Source organism: Manis javanica, chromosome X, assembly GCF_040802235.1.
Source record: "Manis javanica isolate MJ-LG chromosome X, MJ_LKY, whole genome shotgun sequence".
NCBI lineage: Eukaryota > Metazoa > Chordata > Mammalia > Pholidota > Manidae > Manis > Manis javanica.
In genome coordinates this window covers 139,927,905-139,952,915 of record NC_133174.1, presented here as the reverse complement: position 1 = coordinate 139,952,915, position 25,011 = coordinate 139,927,905, and the positions used below count along the sequence as shown (strand labels likewise).

The window sequence follows — 25,011 nt, the reverse complement described above, 5'->3', positions numbered from 1 at the left end:
ATTAGAATCTTTGCAGATACAGTCAAGTTAAGAGGAGGCCATGCTGGATTTGGGTGGGCCCTAAATCCAGTGCCTAGTGTTATAAGAGAGCGTGTTAGACACAGACACAGAAGGGACATGGGAAAGGCAGCCATGTGAAAACGGAGCAAACACTGGAGTAATGCAGCTACAATCAGTGAACACTAAAGGTTGCTGGGAGCCACCAAGAAGCTAGAAGAGGCAAACAAGGACCCTCCCTTAGAGCCTGCAGAGGGAGCACGGCCCTGCCAACACCTTGTATTTGGTCTTGGGGCCTCCAGAACTGGGAGAGAATACACTTCTGTTGTTTTAGGCCACAGGGTTTGTGGTCCTTTGTTGTAGGGCTGTTCCATCTTCGTGCCTGGGGCTGACAGTTCCGAGGTGCACTTTTATTCAGTTCCTGAAGGGTCAGGTCCCAGCAGTTCTGAGCTCTCAAGCAGCAACTTGAGAACCACTTATACCGGCTTTCATCCCAAGACCACTTTGCAACATGAGCAACTGCCCCACAGCCTTGCCTCCAGGTGGGCTTCTCCGGACACTTGCATCCCTTCTCCAGACTCCAGGCCAGCCCAACAACTGTAAGGGTGATTCGTGTTCTCTAAACCAGGAGTCAGGGAGCAAAGCTGGGCTGTGGAGGGGGCCTACCCCAATTGCCATCTAATTAAACAGCCCTGTGTGGCTAATGATTCTGTCACCAAAGCCTGGAAATGAAGCGCGTAGCAATGTAATCGAGTGTTCTTCTGAAGCCAGGGGTCTGCAGCTCAGCAGCTCACCCTGGCACCCACTGGGAACACAGCCCTCGGACTCGATGCTGCTTTCCAGGCAAAGGTCTTTCTGTCTCCAGGCTTGAACAAGAAGAGACGACAGATTGTGGGAGAGAAGAGGAAAGGATGGAAGCAAGTGAAAGCGCGGGCTGGGGCTGAGATAAACACAGGTAGGCAGTGGGCGCAGGCAGGCCAGTCCTATGCGCGCAAGGGCCCCTAGGCGTCCCGAGTCGCGAGGCCGGCCCTCCCTCCACGACCCACCCCATCTCACGCTTTTTCTTTTTTTCTTAAAATAAGATTTTAACAAAGGTGTTCATTTCAACGACAGCGAGGATACGGCAGAACTGAAGGAAACGGTCATTTCACTAAAGGGAAGCCGGAGGGAGGGCCCCAGGCATTCGGGCTGCCGCGTGGAGGCCCAGGGACAGGGGCGGAAATCGCGCCCATCCTGAGGTCCCGAGCTCTCCGGGGGAATCCCGGGAGGCGATCCCCAAGCAGGACCCGGTCTCCCGGGCACGCACGGCACAGGCCGCACTTCCTCGGCAAGGCGCCTGGGGGGCCGGACGCCGTGGGCCTCGGGGACACCCCCACCCCCACCCCGCTCTGGGCCAAGGCCCCGTCCCCGGCTTTGCGCGCCGGTTCCCGCTGCTTCCCGCCGCTCACTCTCCCACCTAGCCCCGCTCCCCTCCCCGTGCGCGTGCGCCTCGTCCCCGCGCCCCTCCCCCGCCGCGCCCGCGCGCGCGTGCCCGTAGGCCCGGGCGGGAGCTAGAGACCGCGGAGCCGGCTGTTGGCCGGAGAGCGGGAGCCGCGAGCGCCGGGAGCGCCGAGAGCGTGGCCAGGAGAGGCGGGAGCGCGGGCGCGGGCCGCCGCCGCGCCGCCGTCCCTCCGTCGGCGGGCCGGGCCGCGGCGCTGAGCGCGAGGGCTGGGCTCCCGAGGCCAGCGGCCATGGGCAGGAGTAGGAGGCGGCAAAGCCAACGGCGGGCCCCCGGGGCGGGGAGGCGCGCGACCCACGGCCTTTGACGGCCCCTGGCGGCCTGGCGCGCCCCTGCGCCTCCTGGGGGGTCGTCGCCAAGCAACGCCCGGCTCGCCCGCCCATCCCCCGCTGCCCTTTTTCTTCTGGCCGGTGCGAGGGAGCATGCCTGCGCCTAGCTTCAGCCCGCGAAGAGTTAACCGGAGGGGCGTGGAGCCGCCCCTTCACCGGGGGCGTGCGCCCCTCCCCCGCTAGGCGGCCCGCCCCCGCGCTTGGGTATGGCCCCAGGCCCCGGCCCGGGACCCGAGGTCCCGCGCACGGGCCTTTGAAAGGCGTTTTCCCGTTGCCGCCCTTCTCCCCTCGCCGGCCAGCACCATGGGATGTAATATGTGCGTGGTCCAGAAACCGGAGGAGCAGTACAAAGTGATGCTTCAGGTAGGGCGCCTGGGCCGCTGGGGCGGGGGGCGTGGGCGCCACCTGGGGAAGAAGCTGGCCCCGGGGAGGGCTCGAAGAAGACGAGCTAGGGAGCTCCCCTCGCCTCAATTTCTGGGACTGCGGCTGTTGGCGCTCCGTGGGATCCAGTCACAGATTGGGGGAGGCGTGGGGATGGGGGTGCGAGGCGCATCTCGGGCACCCTGAGTAGATTGGGAAGCGAGCCCAGGGCCCTGCTTAGCTCAGGTTGGGAAGTTGGGCTCGGCCTGGCGCTGGCTCCCTTGCACCCGAGGCTCGGAGCCAGGAGGCGAGGTGGTGCCAGCGCCGGCGCGGGATGGAGGTTGCATAGCAACGGGCTTGGTTCCCCGCCTCCGCTCGCCGGGCTGGACCCTGGACGCAAGGAAGGAGCTGGATGTCCGCGGCGCTGGGGGCGGCCAAATCCAGGTCCCCCGGGTGCCACGGGCGAAGGAAAGCAAGCGGCCGGGGCCCCGTCGGGGCTGGGATACCTACCCTGGCTCCCACTTTTGGTCCGACCCTGCCCAAACGTCGGGTTCGTAGGCCTTGGGTGTCCCGGGTGACTGGCTGCTGCCGGGGTCAGCAGGGAGGGCCGTCTGTGGGCTTCGGTGCCGGGCCTGTTTTCAGCCTCGGGCCCTGGGCCGCGGGCGTGGACGGGCTTTGCGTGGTGGGCAGGTAAGGCTGGGAGGGGAGACGCCGGGCCGCGCGCTCAGACCCGGGCTCCAGCCCCGCGGCTGGGAGTGGGTCTTCTTGCCTGTGCGTGGAGTGACTTCGTGAGTGCGTGCCTGTGCTCCGTCTGTGTGCGCGCGGAGGCTCCTCCGGCCCCGCGTGTGTATACTTCATGTGTGCGCCCTGAGAACTACTTAGAGAACTCTTCTGGATGCCTTGGCCTGAGACGCCCCCAGGGCTAAGTGGAGGGAGTTCAAGGTCAGAGTGAGTTGGGACCCAGGGGCAGGCCCGGCGTCGACAGGTATGCGCTTCAACTCTTGGTTTATTGGTCCTGACTGGGGAGCAAGTGGCGGACCGAAGCGGCGTTGGCTGGGGGAATGGGGTCTACTTCGAATAACCGGGGGACCTCTTACAGGCATCGGCGGGGGCGCGGTGAGGGGGAAGAATCAGTGCACCAGGCGGTTGGGGAGGCCGCGGGAATTCGGCATTCGCGCTGTAAGCCTAGTTTTCCTGGCCTCCGTGAGCGGGAGGAAGGCAGGACCTGCCCTAGTCTGGAGGCGCTCCTCCGCTCTCCGGACCCTCCGCTTTCTTTAACCAGCACTCCCTCCCCCCTTCTTCCCTGCTTAAGCTCGGCTCTGGCTCTTGCCATTTGGAAAGCTCGTGGGATGGGGTTCGGAATGACCCAACCTGGGACTCCGGCAGTCCGGTGGAATCCCAGTGGTGGGCAGCGGGGCGGCCTCACGCACTGCTTTTCTTCGAACCATTCCATAAAATGGCAAACGATTCCAAAGCAGTTGGGTTTTGACTTCCTTGGAGAGGGGTTGTAGTACTTCATTTAAGGCACATCTCCTGGAGATGTGTGGAAAGCAGCAGAGGACAACCTGCGCTGCATTACAGACCTTAAATGAGCCAAGTTGGGCCGAGACACTGTGGTGACCCTTTGGGCCTCCCAGGGCAGTGGAGGGGAGGCCGCCACAGCTCAGCCTGGGATATTGCCTTTAGGGCATCTCCATGTTGGAGGAGGGCTTGAGGTGAGCGTGGGGAGGACCGTCCTCCTTAAAAGAGAGCCCCAACCCCTGGGCAAGCAGGCCCCCAGGAGGAGGGCTCCCGCAGGCCTGCGCCCTCTGCTTTTTCCTGGTCTGGACTGCAGCCATCCCGACCAAATCCTTGGGGACACTGCTTCCTTTTAAAGCTCCTGCAGAACTTTGGATAGACTGGGAGACTAGATGCAGTTTTAAAAGAGGAACTATCCTTTGAAATTCAGGGAAAACTAAAGAGGATTGAATAAAAAGACTCTGGAAAGCAGGGAAAATGATTAGCCTATCCTTTTTTGTGGAGGCTGGAGCCCCAGGCACAGCAAGGAGAGTTTCTGGCTTGAACCTCTTGTTACCTGAAAAGGAAGTTTTTGTCCCAAAAGACCAGCTTCCAGGACCCCTTGACTGTCTCCAGCACTCCTTGAACTCTGGTTCTCCACCCCTCCCTTCAGTGGCCCCTGTCCCAGTCTCACCTGTACCTGTCCATGGCCTCTGCACCTTTCCAGAGAGGGACCCCACCAAGACACAGTGCAGCCCCACAGAAAGGCACTTACACACCTGTACCACTTGCCGTTAACACATAACATTTATTCCTGAGTATTTTATTCTTTGTGATGCTGTTGTAAGTGGAATTGTTTTCCTAATTTTCTTTTCATCATTCTCATTGGCATTCTACAGAAATACAATTGATTTTTGCATATTGATGCTGTATCCTGCAGCCTTACTAAATTTATTTATAAGCTCTGATAGTTTTTTAGCGGATACCTTAGGATTTTCTCTATATAGGATCATGTCATGGGACAATAGAGATATTTTACTTCCTTCCGATCTGAGTGCCTTTTATTTCTTTTCTTTTTTGCCTACTTGCTCTGGTTAGAACCTCTAGTACAGTGTTGAATGGAAGTGGTGAGAGCGGGCACCCTTACCTTGCTCCTCAGCTAAGAGGGGAAGCTTCCAGTCTCTCACAAGGGAGTGAGGTTAGCTCTGGGTACTCATAGATGTTCTTCATCAGATTGAGGAAGTTCCCTTCTAGTCCTATTTTGAGCGTTTTTATCCTGAAGGGTTAGATTTTGTGTGGTTATTGAGATGATCATGTGGTTTGGGCCTCTCATTCGGCTTGATAACGTCTACCACAGGAACTGTAAATGCAGTGTGTCGGCACTCCAGCTCCATTTCTGTTATCCCAGTACCCCAAGGACATTTAACCCAGCGTGGGCACTGGGGGCTAGGGAGCTTGATAGATCTGGAACTGACCCTTGGGGAGGGGGTCATGCATGTTGAGTTAGGAAGAGGAAAGAGCCGGGTTACAAAAGGTGGAAAGGAAGCAAGCAGCCTCACCTAGCACAGAGGCATGAAACACCTTCTGAGAGCCTTTCCTGGTGCCCCTGTTGCTGGGCTGGTGTCCTCTTTGACCCTGTGAGCCCTTTGGCTCAGATCTAATCACACCCTACTCTGTTGAGCTTGTCTCTGCCTCTTGGTCTTTCCCCTCCCACCTCAGTCCTCCTGATCTCGCTACCCCCACTCTGGCATCATCACATACTTGCTGGCAGGCCAGGTGCACAGGAGGCCTCTGTGACAAAGGAAACTGGCCTCCGACTCACTCTACTTGTTCCCCCAAGTGCCAGGCCAGACCTCTGCTATTCTTTTCAGCCTCAGGGACCAGCGCATCCGGACTGCTCATCTTGCCTCTGCATTAGGAGAGGCCGGAGGGCAGCTCTCCAGCCTTTCCAGTAGTCTCCCGGCCTCCTTTCCTCCAGCACCTCCTTGCTGAGCCCCTGCTGTGCCAGCCACCATCCTGTGAGGGGGGGCTCCAGCTTGGAACACCACAGACTCCTCGCCCCCTTCCCCTAAGGCCTTTTTATAATGGGCAGGCTGACTGGAAACAAATAGGCAATAGCTGGGTGGAGAAGCGCGGATCAAACTAGGAGCCGGGTGGAGGGCAGTAGGCCTGTATGCCTCTCAGTCTGTGACATTCTCCATCCTCTTCCATGGCGTCTCTCCCCACCTGACATGCTCCCTGTCACAGGAGTGGGAGCTTCCTGTGAGCAGGGATTTGGTCCTGTTGTTGTGCATGCTGCAACACCCGCAGCACTGAGCACAGTGCCGGGCATGAAGTAGGCCCTCTGGAAATCACTGTAGAGTGCTGGAGTGCGGCGCTCCAGTAGCCATCATCTGCGCAGGGGATCCACGTGTTCCCATTGTCCCCGGAATTTTAAAATGCCCTTCCTGCCTTTCCTCAGTTTCCAGGAGTGTCTGAGCCATGGGTAGGAAATGCTAGGAGATGCAAACTAATCTGTAGTGACAGGAAGCACATCAGCTTTTGCAGGGATGGGTGAGAAAGGGGTATGAAGACACTTCAGGGATGATGGTAATGGTCGCTCTCTTGATTTGTGGATGGTAATGGTTTCACAGGCGTATATATACAACATATCAAAACCTTGCAAACTGTACTTTTTAAGCAGATGCAGTGGATCATATGGCAATCATACCTCAGTCAGTAAAGCTTTGAAAACAAGAAATACATGTACACACACACCAAAGGAAAAAACGCACACAAGAGCACTTTAGCCCAGCATGTGTCCCTACTGGGATTGAGTCGGTCTTTTCTTCCATTTCAGGGTCCTGGCCGGGGAAGACAGTGCAGTGTGGTGGTACTGAATGGCTCAGTGTGGCTCAGTTGTCTCACCTGCTAACTGGGAATAAAGAGGGCCTGCCTGCTAGGGTCATTCCTCGTTGTCATGAGGAAATAAGCGGTGTTTGCTGATAAGGACTGGTCTGCGTCTCATTTCTCAGGTGGTGGGGTGGGGTTGCTGCCTTCTGGTCCATTGTTGAAGTGTGAAAATTGGATGGTGAAGACCTTCCTTGTGGACATGTTAGTGTCCAGTGAGTGCCAGAAGAATGTCCACTATTCTGAGAGTTTCTCTATTACAAAAGAAAGGGGGGAGAGCACAGGAAGACGAGTCCTGAGCTGTGGAGAGGAACAGATTGAGATCAGTTAGGGGATGGGCGGGTACCACAGTGGGGGTCCACTTGGTCCTTCTGCATGTGAGTTGAGCCAAAGGAGGGAAGATTTGAGAATGGGGCTCGGGGGTCTGGTTTTGGGGTGTGACAAGGCTTTGCTCCTCTCCCTAGCTCAACCTGCCTCTTCCTCATGCTTGCTTTGAGCAGTGGCAATCAGAAGCACCCCACGAAGAATATCATTTGATAGCTGCCAGTTAGCTCAGAGGTGGGTGGGCCAGAGGGTGTCTGTGGTGTCACCCTTGCGGCCTGGGAGCAGTGGGCATACACCAGAAGGCTGAGCATGCTCCTTCTCTCATGGATTGCTTTGCTTTGTCACACAGGCGTGTGGGGCATCCCTCTTCCCCAGCTGTGCTCTCAAGCAGGATTTCAGAGGCACCTGAGAGGCCTGCTCTCCTCAGGAAAGGCAGGGAGGGCAGGGAGGGCAGAGCGGGCAGAACAGATGGCTCAGATTTCAGCAGACCCTGGGTGGGCACCACCTACTCAGTAACTTTGGGGTGGGCGACAAGGGGGAGGATACACCCTTTGAAGCAAGTCCTCCCTGGTTCCTTGAGGGGACTCTCTGGGCTAGCTTGACTCCACCCTCACGCCCTTGTTAAAGTGCAGGATCTGACTGAGTAGGACTAGGGTGGGGCCTGGAATTCTGGATTTCACAGAAGCTTCCTGGCGATGTCCTTGCCCCTTGTCCTTGGACTGCAATTTGAGTAGTACGGACTTCAGGTTGGAACTTGGGATGAATGAAAGAAGTCCCAAATCCCACTCACTGTCACCAGGGAGTGAGTTTATTACAGTAAGGGGCAAGGCTTCACCTCAGACCTGTCAAACCCATTTCCAGGGGCATTGCCCAAGTGGGGCCCCAAGGGACATAATTAGATCTTCTATGGCACATGGAGCTAACTGACCCTCCTTTCCCGTCACCCAGACCCTTAGTAACAGACAGGCAGCCAACATAGGAACCCAGATACAAACACGATCCCCAAACTACTAAAAAGACCTTTGAGTTGAAGGCATCCCGTGCTTCCTTGTCTTGTTCCTGCCCCTGGGCAAAAAAGGGTGGGCACAGAGTTATGGGGGTGGATGGCATGGCTTGTCCAGGCAACTTCAACTGGGACACACCGTTCACTCATCAGTCATATGTTTATGGCAGTGTGCTGCTGCGTCCCTGATAGAATTCATACAAATTAAGGTGGGTTTTGTTTTTTGGCCTCAGAGGAGGCCAGGATCATCCTCTGATGGTAAAGCCATTAGGTAAAGGTTGTTGGGGAACAGGATAGCCGCAGGGTCTCAACATACTACCCCAGATTTTTTTGTGCATTGGGAAGGGAAAATGCAACTTTGCGATGGAGAAAGCGGCAGCTGCCACACTGACCATGTGATCAAACCAAATCAAGCCTCCCCGACCGTGGGAGTGCCTGATGATGATGGGTGGGAGAGGCGCAGAAACACAGTAATTAGTCAAAGTGAGGGCAAATCTACACTCTGGGACATTCTCTAAGGCAGCTGGCCCGGACTCTTCCAAGAGTCAGTATCATGAAAGTAAAAAAAAAAAAAAAAATGGATAAATTGTTCTAGATTAAAGGAGACTAGACATATAACAACCAAATGGAATATGTATCGATCCTGCATTGGATCCTGGATCCAAAATGACTATAAAGGCATTAGGGGTACATCGGAGAGATGTGGAAGTGCCTATTAGTGCGAAATTCAGAGCATATTCAAGGTGCTGTGGTTTCCCAGCACATGGGAGCCTTAGTGGCCACATCTTGCTTGTGAATGTGTGTATAGAGAGAGCAGCTGCAGCAGAATGTACACTCTGGGGAGATCTGGGGGGAAGGGAATGCAGCTGTCCTCTGTCAGATGTTCCAACGTGCCTGTGGATTGACAATTTTCAAAATCCAGAGTTGGGAAACCATGAATGAAGATGTCTGCTGGGTCCCTGAAAAGATGAGAGCGCAGAGAGCCTGCCTTTGGCTCAGGCTACCCTTCCCTGGGGATGTGCTGTTAGTTTGGAGGTCTCCATGACACTTGTCCTGGCCCAGAAGCCAGAAACACAGCTGCATCCAAGGTGTCCCCTATACACTCCTGGCAGTAGAGCTGAGAGCCAGCAGCACTTCTGGTTTCCGATCGCTCCTAGCCTCAGTTCCCTGCTCCGCAGAACGGGGTCAGGAGAGTCCTAATGTAGCAGCAGTGGGCTCCCTTAGAATTAGGTAGTTAACCCTTTCCCCAGGCGGTACCCTGTGATGAAAGGGGCGAAAGGGGCCTTCCCCGGGCCTCCCAGGGAGTCGCAGGCTCCACCGAACCCGCGGTCACGCAGGCCAGGGCTCTCTTCTCAGCCTCTCCTTCCTTCCTCCTCACCCCTGCCCGGAGATTCCGGATCAGAGTACTTGGGAAGTGTGGAGCGAAGCTGCTCCAGGCTCCCTGGAGCCGGGGGACAGGGGACGGGGGGACTACCGGCTGCAGGCAAGCGCGGGCTACGGGGCGAGGGCGGTGGGCGCCAGCCCTGCTCTACCTGCCGCCGCGGCGCCGCGCGCTCTTTGTCTGCGGCGCCGGGCTCCGGGGTGGGGGCGGGGCGAGCGCGCTCGGGGCCCCGCCCTCTGCTGCCGGCGCCCAGCGGCGCTGCAGGCCTCTGTCTGCCCCCAGCCCCCGGGGCACGGGGAGATGGAGGTGAGCTTCCCGCGTCTCTTTCGTATCTCCCCGTTGTCCCCATCCCCCTCACCTGCCACAGGTGTCCCTTCTCCTGACCCCGTTTCCCTCGCCTATCCCCCAATGTCCCCTGTCCTTCTCAAGGTCTTGGTGCCTACAGTTTTTCCTGTTCTCTTTGGCATTATGAAGTTTCTCTTTTGCAACTCCCATCCGCAGTGAGACGCACTCCCGATGTATCCTGGTAAAACCCAAATGCAGCGCTCTCCCACAGCTCCCAGCTGCCCCCACTACATCTCTGCAAAATCTCCCCCAAGGTGTGTCTTTGCAGGCCTGGCTACACACCCAGCTCAGCCAGCTGGGTGTTCTCCACCCCTGCTGCCCACCTCTGAACAAATCCAGAGGGCCGTTCTGTGTCCTGGTTCAGCCCATTGCCAGCTCCCCTTCTTAACACTTATCTGGCTGGCTGTGAACTCCGGCCTCCCCCCACCACTCAGTGTCATGATGTCTCAAGGGCCTCCTTGACTTTCTTCTTGTGTCTACAGTTACTCCCCAGCTGAGCTTCTCCATCTCATGATTTAAATCAAGAATAGTCCCTCATCGAGTTCACTAACAATGTCATATGACACCCACTTTGGTGGCTTGGGTTTGGGACGCTTGTAGGTGAAGTGGAACACTGGACATGTCTGCAGGTCTTGGGAACTTCAAATCGGAGATGATAGAAATTTGCAGTGAATAAAAATGCCTTTTTCTGCCCCTGCCCCAACCCCAGCCCCTGTATCTGCCTAGTGGCACCCCTCATCCATGGGCTTTGTGGCCTCTGTGGATCTCCGTGGCAGTTCTTATTTTTCTATTGTGGGAAAGTTATCATTTGGGGCATTTAGTACGGCCACAGTGTTGTGCACCCAACACCACTATTTCCAGAACGTGTTCATCACCCCAAAAGGGAGCTTCATGCCCATTAAGGACGTTTTCCCTTCCCCAAGCCCCTGGCAGCTGCTCCTCTGCTTTCTGCCCCTATAGATTTGCCTGTTCGGGAATCATACAGTGTGGGGCCTTTCATGTCTGTCTTCATTCACTTGACTAGATGGTTTTCATCTGTGTTGTAGCATGTGTCAGAACTTTCTTTATATGGTTGAATGACCCGCTTTGTGGATGTTGCCACAGCATGTTTATCATCTCTTGGTGGACATTTAGGTTGCTTCCAAATTTTGACTATAATAAATCTTGCTGCCGTGAACACTTGCATACAACTTTTCATTTGGATGCCTGTTTTCAGTTCTTGGGATTGCCAGGTTATATGGTAACTGTAGACTGTTTTCCATAATGCACTGCCCCATTTTACGTTCCCACAAGCAATGTGTGACAGTTTAATTTCTCCACATCTTCATCAACACTGTTGTTTTTTGTTTTTTGATTCCAGCCATCCTAGTGGGTGTGAAGTAATATCTCATTGTGGTTTTGATTTACAACTCCCTGAGGATAAGTAATGGCCAGCATCCTCTGTCCTGCTTGTTAGGGGCCCTACTTACCGGGGCTCTGCCCCTGGCCACAGCCTCCCCAGGCACTGGGGTCATGTCTGTCTTTTACATGGCTCTTCCCTCATTTCTTCCAGTGCTCTGATGAGCATTGGCTCCGAGGGGGCAGGGGGCCTGCCACGTTCAGGGACATGTGCCCTCTTTCTTCCAGTGGTTCTCAGCTGACCTCTGACATGACAGGTCACTTGTGCGTCTGTAGCCCACGTGCTGACCTCTCCTGGGCTCTCTGCCATGGGCCTTCTGAATGCATCTTTGCCTCTTTCCCCCTCCCACCTTCCAGCCAGGCCCTTAGGACTCCATCAGGCTCAAGCCTTGTGCCTACAGCTTGAAGCAGTCTGCCCCTCAGCTTCCTGGAGGGCCCCTGGTGGAGAGGGAGCCTCCCTCCTCTGCTCCCTGGAGAAAGTGCAACATGTCCTTATCCCAGGAATCCCTTGTCCTCGGCCCCTTGGGGACTCAGAGTCCCTGCCGCCCCGGTTGCAGCCTCTGACACCCCACCTGCTGGGACCCCTCACCTTCCTTGCTCACCCCCACAACCTTTATTGTTAGAAAGGTCTTTCCATGCCCACCACGACTCCCTCCTGATCCTCCTCTGAGCTTGGGTCGAGCTAGGTCTCTGCCCCCATCTCTGTCTTGTCTACTCCCGCTCCACCCCTCCCACTTTCACCCCACTACTTGGCTAGCCACTGGTCTTGGCTTGCATTGCACTGGGGTTGGGTTGGGCATGGGCTCCCTCTGAAGGCAGACCTAGAGGGTCAGTGTCCCCTCACCCCGGGGGCCTCCTGTTCTCTTCTGAGATCCTGGACTGAAGGAGATTTGGGTCCACACCTTGGCCACTCACAGAACCCTTCCTGCAAGTGCAGTCCCAGTGGGAGCCAGTGGGGATGGGGTGGGGGTCATGGGGAGGATGGGGGGATGCCCACTGAGGCTAACTGGCCAGCCCCGCGGCCAGGCCCTTCTCCAGCCTTCAGAGCCAGCTTCCCAGTGGTCCTTGAGGCTGTGGTTTATCCCCTCACCTTCCAGACAGGAGGTCCTGGGGTGGAGGCTCTTCTCTCTGAAGTTTGAAGCCCAAGGGTCCCCTGGGGCCTCCTTCACTCCCACTGGGACCCCAGGCTCTTGGAGCTGCCCCTTCCTTTTTCTGGACGCCTGGGCAGGAAGTTGAATCTGTGGAGGGAGAATGCGTCACCTCATGCTCCCAGAATTGGGGTCAGACTGATCTAAGGAAGTCTCTTCGTTTATTTTCTTAATATTTTATTATGAGGATTTTCCAACAATGCTATTTTTTTTGAAGTTTGTAGGCAATTATTTTTCTCAAAAAACAATACAGCTGATGGACAGTGACTGCAATGGGGTGAGGGGACTTGGTAATATGGGTGAGTGTAGTAACCACAATGCTGCTCATGTGAAGTCCTCCTAGGATTGTATATCAGTGATACCTTAATAATAAAAAAAGATGCTAACAACCAATTCTGGGAGCATGATCTCCCTGAGCAAGAGGCAGCCCGGGAGGAGTGGCAGGATGAGCCTGCTGGGTCTTCCTGCTGCCTTGAATGTGCCAGCTTAGAGTGGGCCAGGGGCTCACGGGGCTTTGAAACTATTTTCATGGGTATGTATGTTCTGTATATGCATTGGTGTGTGGGTATGTATCAAGTATTACACAATACTTTAAAAACTGGAAGGAAATTCCTGGAAATGAAAAAATGTTTTAGCAATAGTGATCTCTAGGAGATAGTATTTATAGGTGAATTTTCTTTTTTCTTTTGGGTCCCAGGGGCTGGGTGCTGGAGAGAATGTGAAGAGAATGGGTTATGAGAGGTCTCCTTTTTGGGGGATGGAAAGTAGTCCTGAACCTAGATAGAGGTGATGGTGCATAACAATGCGAAGGCACTTATAAGTGCCATGGGACTGTACACTTTAAAGTGGTTAAAACGGTAAATTTTATTGTTAGGTATTTTACCACAATAAAAAAATGCTCTGAATATCCTTGTGAATCACGTAATATCAATGATGATTATTCTTTTAGCATGTATTACGTAGAGTAAATTTAGTAGGTCAAAGGGTATGATGAACTTTCTCAAGGTCCGTTATACTTACTGACAAACTCCTCCAGCAAGTTTACCGTGCTACACCCTGGGGCAAGATTCAGACTGAGAGGCAGCCAGGACAAAGGATGCTTAGTGCCAGTGGGGTCTTGGGACCTGTGGAGACTGGGCCTACAGATGCTACCGGTGCTGGGGCCCCGGGGGAGTGAGTCCTCACTCAGTGTGTAATGGAAACCAGGCTGTTCGCAAGCAGCGTGAGGGCCGCCTGGGCCACAATTGGGCAAATGGGCACCTTTAAGGCTTGCTTCCTTTTCCCCCAGCAGGGTGAGGGCACCTTTCTGCAGAGCCCTTGGTGGAAGTGTAGTGGCTTCCAGCCCAGCTGGGATTGGGTGGGAGCTGTGGTCCACAGGTCAATGCACTCGGGCCCATCCAGCAGCAGGCCACGGGCCTGTGTGTGAGACCTTGACTAGAGAGCATGAAGTCTCCGGCCAGTGGCCCTCTAGGGCTTGTTTGCCAGCAAATGCACAATGAAACCAATAGGTTTGCTACCAAAAGGTAATTTCTAGCTAAGGCACAAAGAAAAATGCCCAGCACATGGCAAGGCCAGCACAGCCCACCCCAGAGTGCTAGCGGTGACAGCCACTGGGAACTGGGGTGTGGTGGGAGGTGGGACATTCAGGTGGCCTTTCAAGTATGTGAAGTGTTGGAAGATGAGGTGCACTTCTTCTGGAATGTGCCAAAGGAGGGGGGTTTGCACTTGATGAAGGCAAAGTCAGAAAGAATTCACAGTTAGGATCACGTGCTACTGGGTAAACAAGGGCTGTCAGCTTCGCCTGGGGCCCTTCCAGTTCACTGAGAGCAGTACTCACTGGCTGAGCCCATCACACAACTGTGGATTCTTTCTGAATATAAGAAATAACCAGGCCCTTGCCCTTGGGCACCCTGGCCTCGTTGGCCTTCTCATGCCCATCCTGAGTCTTTGACCTCCATGGGGCCCTCTGGTCAGAAAGTGAGGTGTGGTGTGAGTGTATTTGGTGAGTTATACACTTAGCCTCCTTGATAGCCTGGTGAAAGTCAAGTCACATGACTGTCACACTGCCCACACGTGGAGTCCCCCGGGGTCCAGTCTGTGCCCTGTGTTCAGCACACTGCTTTCTGCCTGGGTGTTTGCTGGAGCTGTCACGGCTCCCGATGGTGGCCGAGGGTTGGGCAGGGCCTTGGCATGGGTCTACTTGCTAGCGAATGTGGCTCTTAGGCCAGGGGTGGATGCCCCTGGGCACCTGGCCTTGAGGAGCCACAGGCACACAGTTTACCCATAGCCCACTCACACCCATACCCAGACAGCGACACGCACACCATCCACAAAGGCCACTCTGTCACCCGTCCCAGGCTGCACCCCTCGTCACACTCCGATCCCTACCCCCGATGGTTGCATCTGGTGGACACCCACCCCCCCAAGCCCCCAGCCTGTGCTGTCCCTCACTGGGCCAGAGAGGCTGTGGCTCCTCAGGGCTGCCTCCAGCTCTTCTGCTGAGGAGCCTGAGCCCTGGAAGGTGGGCACCTGACTGGTAGTCATGTCCCAGCTCCTCCACTCACTGGCTGACGGGCCCTGGGTGAATTCCTTAAATTCCCTGTGCCTCAGTTTCTTCATCTGTGAAATGGAGACATACTTAGTGCCTATTGCACAGGGCTGTGCAGAGGACTCAGAAGTAAACTGATAAAGCACTTGGAACAGAGCCTGGCAGAGTCGGCCATTAGTAAACCGTAGCTTGTACTGGTTTGTGGCTATTAGTAATAGTGGCAATGTCATCCGGTAGTATATCCAGTCACTCAGTCTGGAAACCTCCATGCCCCCAAGTCTCACCCATTGCCCCTGGCTGTTCTATGTTGAAATGTTTTGAACTATTTCCTGCTTACAGAAGAGCATAGGCCATCATTTTAGCATTGCCCATGTACTGCTATCCAACCTTAATCTGGGCCTTGTCGGCCTCTGCACTTTTCCTTACACAGGTATTACAAGGCAGACGGGAAACTGCCTGCACACACCCCTCCCTGGCCCCATTCTTCTCTTTTCCTCTCTGGTTTGTTACTGTGATGTGTGTTTCCTACTATTGATGCTATTAATAAGTGTGTATGTATTTCCATAAAGCAGATGTGTGAACGTGGCACGATTTTTGAATGCATTCTACTACCTATGCTGGATCCTCGGGCTGTTTCTAGCGTTGGCTCTTAGGACGACACTGCTCATGTCCCAGCGTCCTGAAGGGGCATCTTCTCGAGTGCTTCTGTGTCGCGTCAGGCTCCCTTTCCGTGAAGGCCTGTTTTCCTATTGAGTTGTTTGTATTTTCTTGGTGTTTTGTAGGAATTCTTTATACCTTCTGAATAATCCTTTGTCAGTTTCACGCATTGCAAGGATCTTTTCTTAGCTGTTTTATCTTTTCACTGTGTTTATGGTATCTTTTGTTGTCTAGAAGTTTTACATTGTAACATAGTCAAATTCGTGTCTTTTCCATTCTTGCTTGCCCATGTCTTATCTTAAGAATTGCTCCTCTATTCCAGCATCCTAGAGACATTGTGCTCTCGCCTGCAGGGTATGCAGTTTGACTTTGCCCACCTAGGACTTTGATGCATTTGGAATTGCTTGGTGGGGGCTTGGAGCAGTGGCAGCAGGGTTGGCGGTGGGGCAGGGGTCCTGGGTGTCTTGGTGGGGAGAGCCTGCAGTGGGTGCAGGCAGGAGCCTCTGAGGGCAAGCTGGCCTGGGCTTGCAAGTGTTGAGGCTGGAGCGGAGGTGCTAAGCAGGCAGTCTGATGGTCAGATACTGTAATGGTGGCTTTGCCGGTGCATGTGTGTCTTGCTTTTTCCTCATCACTGCTTTGCTCATTGCCTCCAATTACCCCACCTTGCTGGTAGCCCCCACCGACCCTCATTAGCTTGAGGGGCCCACCGTGACTGAGGAAGAGGAGAGAGAGGAGGCCAAAGGAGCCCGCGGTGCCCACCTGCAGGAGTTGACTGGATACACTGCACACCTGGGCTGCTGGGGGCCCCAGGCGTCGTGGGGATGGCCCCCGTCTGAGGTGCTGAGGCTGCGTGTGCGCCCACCGCCCGCCTGCCACCCCAGGCCGCCCTGACTCCCCTCCCACTGTCTGGCTGCAGTTGCCATAGCAGCGCTGCTGCTGCTGCTGCTGTGTGGCCATTCCAGGGAGAAAGACATTCCCTGTGTTTTCTCAGTGTCACCTGAGTGTCCTACTGCACACTTGTGGCCCTGCCCCAGGAGTTTCAAGAAATGCCTCCCCCTTAGAGATCCTGAAGGAACAGCTTAGCCCTTGGGCTTCTTAAGGAAGCCTTTTTCTTAAGGGCCGTGGGGAGCTGGTAACTGTTCCAAAACAACAGGGAAGTTTGGGGAGGGGGGAGACGGAAACACTGGAATGATCATTGACAAGGACATAATCAAGTAGCTGAAAGGTAGTTCTGTGGGTTCCATGGCTCTCTGTGCTTTGCTAAGATGGCCAGCTTCCTGGAACGACGTCTAGAGGCTCGTCTGTTACATGGTGGCCAGGGAGACACGGTTTTGCAGTCGGACTGCACATCTCTGTGAAGAACCCTTTCCCCCAGGACAAATGGCCAGGGAGGTGGCACTGCGGGGAATGCCGTCGGGCAGGTGCTCCACTCTACCTATGCTGACTGTTGGGTGTTGGCTTCTGCCTGCAGAGCGGCCGCCCTCATCTCTTTCTCGCCCCCTCTCCCTTCCCTGATGCAGACCCAGGTGGCATCTGCTCAGGGAGCCTTCCTTTACCCCCTTCCTAAGTGGGGTGTGGCCGGCCCTGTGCTTCCTTACCAGCCCCCTGGAAGGTCTCATTCATCACTTGCCCACTGCGTATAGCCATCTGGGGTGTCACTGCTGGTATTTGGCCTCTCAGGCCCAGAATAAACCTTCCACAAGCTGCTGAGGGAATGAGAAGACTCTGCTCCCCTGCCCTGCTGCAGGAACTGCTCTCTGACTCCCTCACTGACCCCATGCCACATGCCCTGAATTCTGCCAGTGTGTGTTTGGTCCTTCGTTTGCTTGCTTCTCCTCCAAGAATGACCTCGAGGTGGCGATGTGTGACTGTGTGTTCACTAGCCTGAAAGTGACCATCCCAGGGCCTAACACACGCAGTCTGCTGCAGAAATTAGTGGCTGGGCTGGGGCCAGCTTTCTGCCCCCACTTGCCTTGAGGGCACACCTTGCTCCACCCAGCTGCCCCACCTTGGATCTCTGCTGCCTTCTGCCCAGAAGGCCCTCTGTCATCCCCTGGGATCATCCAGCTCTTCCCTTGAGGCTGCTTCGTCCTAGCCTTTGGTGGCTGCCGCTTCCCCTGCCTCTCCACTCTGACCACTGCACGGCGCAGCCTGGCTCATGACCTTGACTCACTCTCTTCATCTTGCTGAGCTCCAGTCTCCTCATCTGCAAAATGGGTTGTCGGCAGGATTCAAGGAAGATGCACATCGAACACCCAGTCAATGGCGGTAGTCTTATAAGGGCACCTCTCTTCGGCGGCCCTGCACGTGTCAGCCCTTTCCCTTCAGCCAGTCTGTGGCTGCCTTGAGGACAGAGATCCTGTCCTTCTCAACTTCTTATTCTACCCAACCCTCCCTGCCTGAGCCCATTTGTTGACTGACTTCCATCAGAAGAGCAATCAAGGTCTCCTCCCACCTGGATGTCCCATGAGCACAGCAGAGGCTCAGTCATTGCCAAGGAGACTCTCTGTGATCTTCCAGACACTGTCTGTGGGCTCAGTGCTGCCTGACGGAGAAGCAGGTCCTGGAGTGAGGAGGACAGAAGACCATCCTGGGTGGCTCCTGCTGGAGAAGGGCTGAAGGATGCTCTATGGCGAGGCCAGAGCCGCCAGCCCCGGGGCGCAGCCACTGGGAGTCCCCAGCCCTCGGGGAGGGGCCCAAGATCCCCAGATGGCACTGTATGGGGGCAGGGCTGAGAACTGGGGCTCACCTGGGAATGAGGGCACCAGGGGGAGGCAGACTGAGGGTGGAGAGAAGACCCCTTGGTTGGGTAGGTTGGGACATGGGTCGGCAGCTTCTCACGGGGTGTATCTCTGCCGCAGGTGAACGGGAAGGAGCTCTCTAAGCTGTCTCAGGAGCAAACCCTGGAGGCCCTGCGCTCCTCCAAGGAGCCTCTAGTGATCCAGGTGCTGAGGCGCAGCCCCCGCCTCCGGGGGGACAGCTCCTGCCACGACCTGCAGCTGGTGGACAGTGGCACTCAGACCGACGTCACCTTCGAGCATATCATGGCACTGGGCAAGCTGCGGCCTCCCACTCCGCCCATGGTCATCCTGGAGCCGTATGTCCTGTCTGAGCTGTGAGTCACCCTCAGGAGTGCTCCAGGCCCTCCCTCCAGTTAGGGCAAACCACAGGGGGCCACTGTCCCCATGCTAATTGGAGGCTACATTGCTGCAGATCTGGCATGGCAGGAGACCCCGATGGGCCTACCCTCTGCAGCAGGAAGCAAGCTCCTTGGTTTCCAGAACTTACTTGGGCACCCAGGGTCTCACAAATTTCCGGGTGTCCAGTTTCGGCTGCACGACAGCCAGTGCAGGGGCCAGGGCTGCTGGCATGCAAACTCTCATGGTGTCTGCCCCCAGGGCCAAGGGAGCCCCGCCCTGGGAAGGCTGACGCCCTCAGCAACTCCTCCTCTGTCCTTTCTCCTCCTCTGTCTCCCCATTGAGTTCTGCCTCATGAATATCACCTCTTGAGTCTTCTTGCATCCTTGTCTGCCCCATCCCTCTCCCTGCTCTGAACTTCTCCATCTTCTTTCTTTGGCCTGCTTGGAAGAAGAGCCTGTCACCTAAGCCTGGTAGTTCATGACTGATTCTGCTAGAGTAAACCCAGGCTGCAGGGCAGTGGTCCCGGGATCCCCTCCTCTGCAGGGAGGTAGGCCCCAGGGTCGCCAGCAGCCACTCATAGCCTTGGGGTAAGGAGGGGGCTGCCCGTGGAGGTAGAACGGGGCCTCTTTCGCACCGCAGCACTCCTCCAGGGCCTGGATAATCCTGGGGGTGCTGCATGAGTGGGGCCAGTGCTGGGCAGTTTGGAAAAGTCCGTCCCTGCGAACTGGCATGGTTAGAAAGGTCTGGGCTGGGGGACAGAGCAGGATGGGGCAGGGAGAGTTAGGCATGCTTGGGTCTTCATTGTGGACTCCCCCCACCCCCTCTCCCTTTCAAGAAGCATTCCTGATGTTTGCATGGATGCATGTAGCTCAGAAGGAGGGAGTTCGGAAGAGGCAGCTGGGCTGCCTCCTTGCAGGGGTGCACCCAGTGCAGGGCTCCATGCTGAGTGTGCTGGGACCAGCCAGCCCAGGAGCTGGGGCTAGGATGTGAGGGCAGTAGATGGCTGGCCTGACCTCCCCCTTCTCCTGGGCAGACCCCCCATCAGCCATGAGTATTATGACCCGGCGGAGTTCATGGAAGGCGGCCCGCAGGAGGCAGACCGTACAGACGAGCTGGAATATGAGGTGAGCTGGGCGGCCAGGCCAAGGGCAGGGTCTGCAGCCAGCCTCAGGAGCCAGCGCTGGGATGGCTGTTTACAGCCTAGCTCAGGCCTGGGTCCTGCTGTTCCCAGGCAACCAGGCCTCATGGACCTTCCTGGTGCATGGCTGCTTTCTCAGGCTCACGTGCCAAGTTGGGCTGAGTCGGGGAGGGCACGGGTGAGGTCCTGTGGTCAGTCTGTGTTGGTGAGTCTGTGTGCCATGCATGTCTGTGTCGTATATATCCCATGTGTCTTGTGTGTGTCCTGGGCGTTCTTGGTAGGGGAGACCACTGGACACATGTGCCATCTGGGCTGGTAAGAGACCCTCCGAGCTGGTGGCTGGGTCACGCTGCTGCTCTGCAGCCTGCATCCCTGCTCACATGTTTCTGGGGCTTTCTTCCCTGCTTCCCTCACCCCCCCTTGTGGCAGGAGGTGGAGCTGTATAAAACCAGCCACCTGGACAAGCTGGGCCTGATGGTCTGCTACCGCACCGATGAGGAGGAGGACCTGGGCATCTACGTGGGGGAGGTACGAAGGCGGGGGCGGGGCTGGGGCCAGGAGGCAGTGGAGCCCCCTGCCACCCACCTGTGTGCTAGCACGTTGACACTGGCCTTTGACAGTACCGTTCTGTCCAATGCCAGTGAGGCGGCAGGTACTGAGGCAGGGTGTGGCACATGCCAAGTGCCCACTGCATCCTGTCCACACTGCCCTTAAGGACCTAGCTGCCAGGGATAGGGCCTGCGTAGCATCACAGGGAGGTTGCCGGTCAGTGAGGCCAGAGCAGCCAGTGGTTGTGGTGTGTGTCCAGCCCAGGCAGTCCTCTCCAGGAGCCCTGTGCACAGGCTTTGTTTTCCCTTCCATGTCCTGCAGCCAGCCCTCCTGGTACTCACCTGTCTGTGGCAGATGTCTGTGAGTCCCTATGAGGGAGGACAACACCCCCTCTAGCAGTATCGTAATTGAGTTCCTCTTCGCATGACTATCCTACTGCCTGTCAACCCCCAGGGCTGCCTTTTTTGAGTATGGCACAGTATCCAGCTTCCTGCATGGGCCCGGCCTCTAACATGACTGCTTTAAGGACCTCCTCAGACACAAAAGAACAGGCTTCTATACACAGTGTGTGCACGTGCCAGCTGGGGGTGTGGGCACAGGGGTGGTGGGCAGGGGCTGGGGAGCGTTTGGTTGGCAAGTTGGCCACTTCTGCCAGGTCCACTGTTCCAGCCCTTGCTGCTCTGAGCTAAAGGGGGAACAAGCAGGAAGGAGCTTTCTGTTGGCTTTGGGGGCTCCAAGGTGAGGCTGCCCCTTCGTACTAAAAGGCCAACTTAGTGGTGAGTGCCAAATCCCCTTGATAACGGTGCCTTGCAGGTGAATCCCAACAGCATTGCAGCCAAAGATGGCCGGATCCGCGAGGGAGACCGCATCATCCAGGTGAGCAGGGTGGACAGGCCTGACCTGAACCCCTGCTGAGCTTGACTTCCCCACCACCTCTCCTTAGCTGATGCCAGCTCTTTCCTGAGAGCGTAGCCTAATGCCAGGCAGCATGCTGTGCGTGAAAGCGGGGCTGGGTCTCCTTTCCTGCACAACTGCTCTGGGTGGCTCCTGTGTGCCCATGGGATCTGATGGCATTGAGGGTCTGCACTGCTCTGGCACCTTGCCACTTCTCCCTCTGTACCCCACACCTGAGCATATCTCCCATTCCACACTGTCTTCTGAGCACATGTGCCTTTTTTTTTTTAAGTTATGATCGCTATACACTGTTATGAAGGTTTCACATGAAGAAACAATATGGTTACTACATTTACCCATATTATCAAGTCCCCACCCACACCCCAATGCAGTCACTGTCCATCAGGGCAGCAAGTTGAGCACATGTGTTTTTGCATGAGCCAGGCTGTCCTCTCCCCCAACACCTTCTACTTATCTCCGTCATGCCAGAGCTCAAGAGCCTGTCCTGCCCCAAGGGTTGGGCCTCCGTGCAAGGGGAATCCCTGCGGCTCAAGCAGGGCCTGCCCCGTGGCCAGCTCTGGTGTCCTTGTTGATTGTCACCTGGCTTGCCATAGATAAATGGCGTGGACGTCCAGAACCGGGCAGAGGCGGTGGCCGTCCTGAGCCAGGAGGAGAACACCAACATCTCCCTGCTGGTGGCCCGGCCCGAGAGCCAGGTGCGTGTGCCCAGGAGGCCATCCTGAGTGCCCTGTCATTGGGTCTTCTCTCTCTTGGAAGCTGCTGATTGTGACAAGGTCACAGACATAACCTGGCACTGATAAAGTGGGTGGTGTCCCCTTCTGGCACTGGTGGCTAAGTGGGCTGGGACCACCCCCTTTCTTGGGATATTCAGCTGCATTGAGACCAGGAGGGCTGGGTATGGGACCAGGAGGCAACTGGACGGATGTCTGGGGAGGTCCTTAAAGCACTGGGGACAGCACAGGTCTGTCTCTGCAGCTGGCAAAGCGGTGGAAGGACAGTGACCGGGATGACTTCCTGGATGACTTCGGCTCTGAGAATGAGGGGGACCCACATGCACGGAAACCAAAATCCCCCCCTGCCCAGCAGGTGAGGAAGGAAGCAGGGTGGGTGATGGGAGGACAAGGAGGATGGGGCTGGAGGTGTGTGGGAAATGGATCAGGACCAAAAGCCCTTCCAGTCCTGATCGTCTGGTGGCATCCCTGCCCCTGGCACCCAGACTGAGCGGGGCTCATCTCTCTGCCCCAGCTTGGAAACGAAGAGGAGAAAGGGGCCCCTAATGATGGCCCAGGCCTGAGCAACAGCCAGGAGTTGGACAGTGGGGTGGGCCGCACTGATGAGAGCACCCGCAACGAGGAGAGCTCCGAGCATGACCTGCTAGGGGATGAGCCTCCGAGCACTACCAACACGCCTGGGACCCTGCGCAAGTTTGGCCTTGTGGGAGAAGCCCTGCAGAGCCGGGACTTCCACTTCAGTATGGACTCTCTGCTGGCTGAGGGGGCAGGGCTGGGGGGTGGTGACGTCCCAGGTCTCACCGATGAGGAGTACGAGCGCTACCGGGAGCTGCTGGAGATCAAGTGCCACCTGGAGAATGGCAACCAGCTGGGCCTCCTCTTTGCCCGGGCCTCCAGCAGCAATAGTGCCCTGGACGTCAACCGCAACGAGAGCCTGGGCCATGAGATGGCCATGCTGGAGGAGGAGCTGCGGCACCTGGAGTTCAAGTGCCGTAACATCCTGCGAGCACAGAAGATGCAGCAGCTGCGGGAGCGCTGCATGAAGGCCTGGCTTTTGGAGGAGGAGAGTCTCTACGACCTGGGGGCTGGCGAGCCCAAGAAGCATGAGCTGTCCGACATCTCCGAGCTGCCTGAGAAGTCAGACAAGGACAGCACCAGCGCCTACAACACGGGGGAGAGCTGCCGCAGCACCCCACTGATTGCGGAGCCCCTGCCGGAGAGCCCCCTGGGGCGGGCTGCTGTTGGCAACTCCAACTTGAACCGGACCCCCTCTGGCCCCCCACTCACCACCCACCCCAAGGCAGCTCCCCTGCAGGGGAGCCCCGCTAAGTTCCGATCCCTTTCCCGGGATCCCGAGGTGGGCCGGAGACAGCACTCAGAGGAGCGTGTCCGCCGAAGCCCCAAGACTGGGGTGACCCTGGAGCACATGGGCCCTGAAGGCAGCCCTTACCTTTCTCGGCGCCACCGCGGCCAGGGCCAGGAGAGCGAGCGCTACCACAGCTGCATGCAGCTGACACCCCCACGCAGCCTGGAGGAGCTAGGCCACGGCCCCTTGAGTTTGGCCAGCGGCCCTCGTGGCGGTGGAGTGGCTCCAGCCCCTGAAACACCCCGCATGGAGTGGAAGGTCAAGGTGCGCAGCGACGGGACGCGCTATGTGGCCAAGCGGCCAGTGCGTGATCGCCTCCTAAAAGCCCGAGCTCTGAAGATCCGGGAGGAGCGCAGCGGCATGACCACCGATGACGATGCAGTGAGTGAGATGAAGATGGGTCGCTACTGGAGCAAGGAGGAGCGGAAGCAGCACCTAATCCGGGCTCGGGAGCAGCGGAAGCGGCGCGAGTTCATGATGCAGAGCCGGCTGGAGTGCCTGAGGGAGCAGCAGAATGGTGACAGCAAGGCTGAGCTCAACATCATCGCCTTGAGCCATCGCAAAACCATGAAGAAGCGGAACAAGAAGATCCTGGACAACTGGATTACCATCCAGGAGATGCTGGCCCACGGCACACGCTCGGCTGACGGCAAGCGGGTCTACAATCCGCTGCTCTCCGTCACCACCGTCTGAGTCTGGCTGTGCTCCAGGGTGGGCCCTCTGCCTGGCCCAGGTCCGGTGAGCCCCCCAGGGCCCTGTGCCCTACTCTCCCTTAGAATCTAGTGTGTTTGTGTGTGCACATGGGTGTGCGAACACCTCTTTGTGCATGTGCCTGGGACTTTGTTACCAGAGAGAAGGGACACTTCTCTCCATCAGCTCCTTCCTTCTCCCCAAGTACAGTGACAGGTCGACAGCTGGCATTTGGGACAGACCTGTAACAGGGAACCCTTCCCCCATGTGCGCACATAAACACGCACACTCCTCTAGAGCTTGCTCAGTGTAGATACTTGGGGACGGGGAAGTTGAGCTGAGGGGACTGTCCTAAGCACAGGAGAATGTCTGGCTTTGGTGCTGAGTGCAGTCTCTTCCCCTGCTGGGAGCCTTGGTTACTTGCAGACAAAGGCAATCCTGATTTTTGTGGTGTTTCTCCCTTTCTGTGCTTGCCAGTTGTTGTTTTTCTGTTTCGCGGACCTGCTCTGGGAGCTGGTGGCTCCTTCAGGCAGCCTGACGAGGGCGGAATCCCCGAGTGGTAGCTGGGAAAGAGGCGGGTGGGGGGAAGGAGGAGAGGGAGGGCTTGGGGGAGGGAAGGGGGGAAGAAGGGGACAAGGGGAAGCAGCTTTTCTGGTGGACTCCACTGCTGTGGCTTGCCAGGCTCCTTCTGGGGGCCTCCAACCTTCCCAGTGACTGAGGGAGAGCCCGTGGGGACTGAGGGTTAATGTCCATCTGAGAAGGAGGAACAGAGCCTGGGGTCATGCCTGGCACCACCTGGAGGGTAGCTTCTCTTCTGAGGGACCTGAGGGGCGTGCTTAGATGGTGAGGGGTCCAGAAGCCAAGCTCCATGAGCAGCAGCTGTAGAAGACCTTGGTGACAAGACCCACGTGGAGCTGAGGGAGCAGCCTAGACCCGACTGAGAGGTGGGCCCAGCCAGTCGGGCTGACCCGGGAAAAGGTGTTCTGCAGCACCCCACTTGGCAGCCCTCAGGACCTGGTGCATTGAGTGAGAGCTGGCCTCAGGGCTCCATCTCAGATCGGGGGCAGGTGGGCTGCCTGTCCCTGCCCCCCACTGGCCTTGACAAAAT

General features: G+C 56.7%; 1 protein-coding gene across 10 annotated transcripts; it reads left to right on the top strand.

The window, feature by feature from the left end:
* Positions 1-1,525: 1,525 nt before the first annotated feature.
* PDZD4 (PDZ domain containing 4) lies at positions 1,526-24,105 on the top strand. 10 transcript variants are annotated; one of them, XM_017668950.3, is made up of 9 exons: positions 1,526-2,187; positions 18,236-18,489; positions 19,548-19,638; positions 20,082-20,180; positions 20,523-20,561; positions 21,015-21,077; positions 21,710-21,811; positions 22,092-22,202; positions 22,362-24,105. In XM_017668950.3, exons 1-9 carry the CDS (start codon positions 2,128-2,130, stop codon positions 23,904-23,906), a joined length of 2,364 nt encoding a protein of 787 aa, XP_017524439.1. In that variant the 5' UTR covers positions 1,526-2,127; the 3' UTR covers positions 23,907-24,105. The 10 variants fall into 10 exon arrangements, with proteins under 10 accessions (XP_017524439.1, XP_017524441.1, XP_017524440.1 ...); XM_017668947.3 differs by lacking the exon at positions 1,526-2,187 and adding an exon at positions 2,445-2,734 and having other exon boundaries at positions 18,236-18,471; XM_017668946.3 differs by lacking the exon at positions 1,526-2,187 and adding an exon at positions 2,448-2,734.
* The last annotated feature ends 906 nt before the right edge of the window (positions 24,106-25,011 follow it).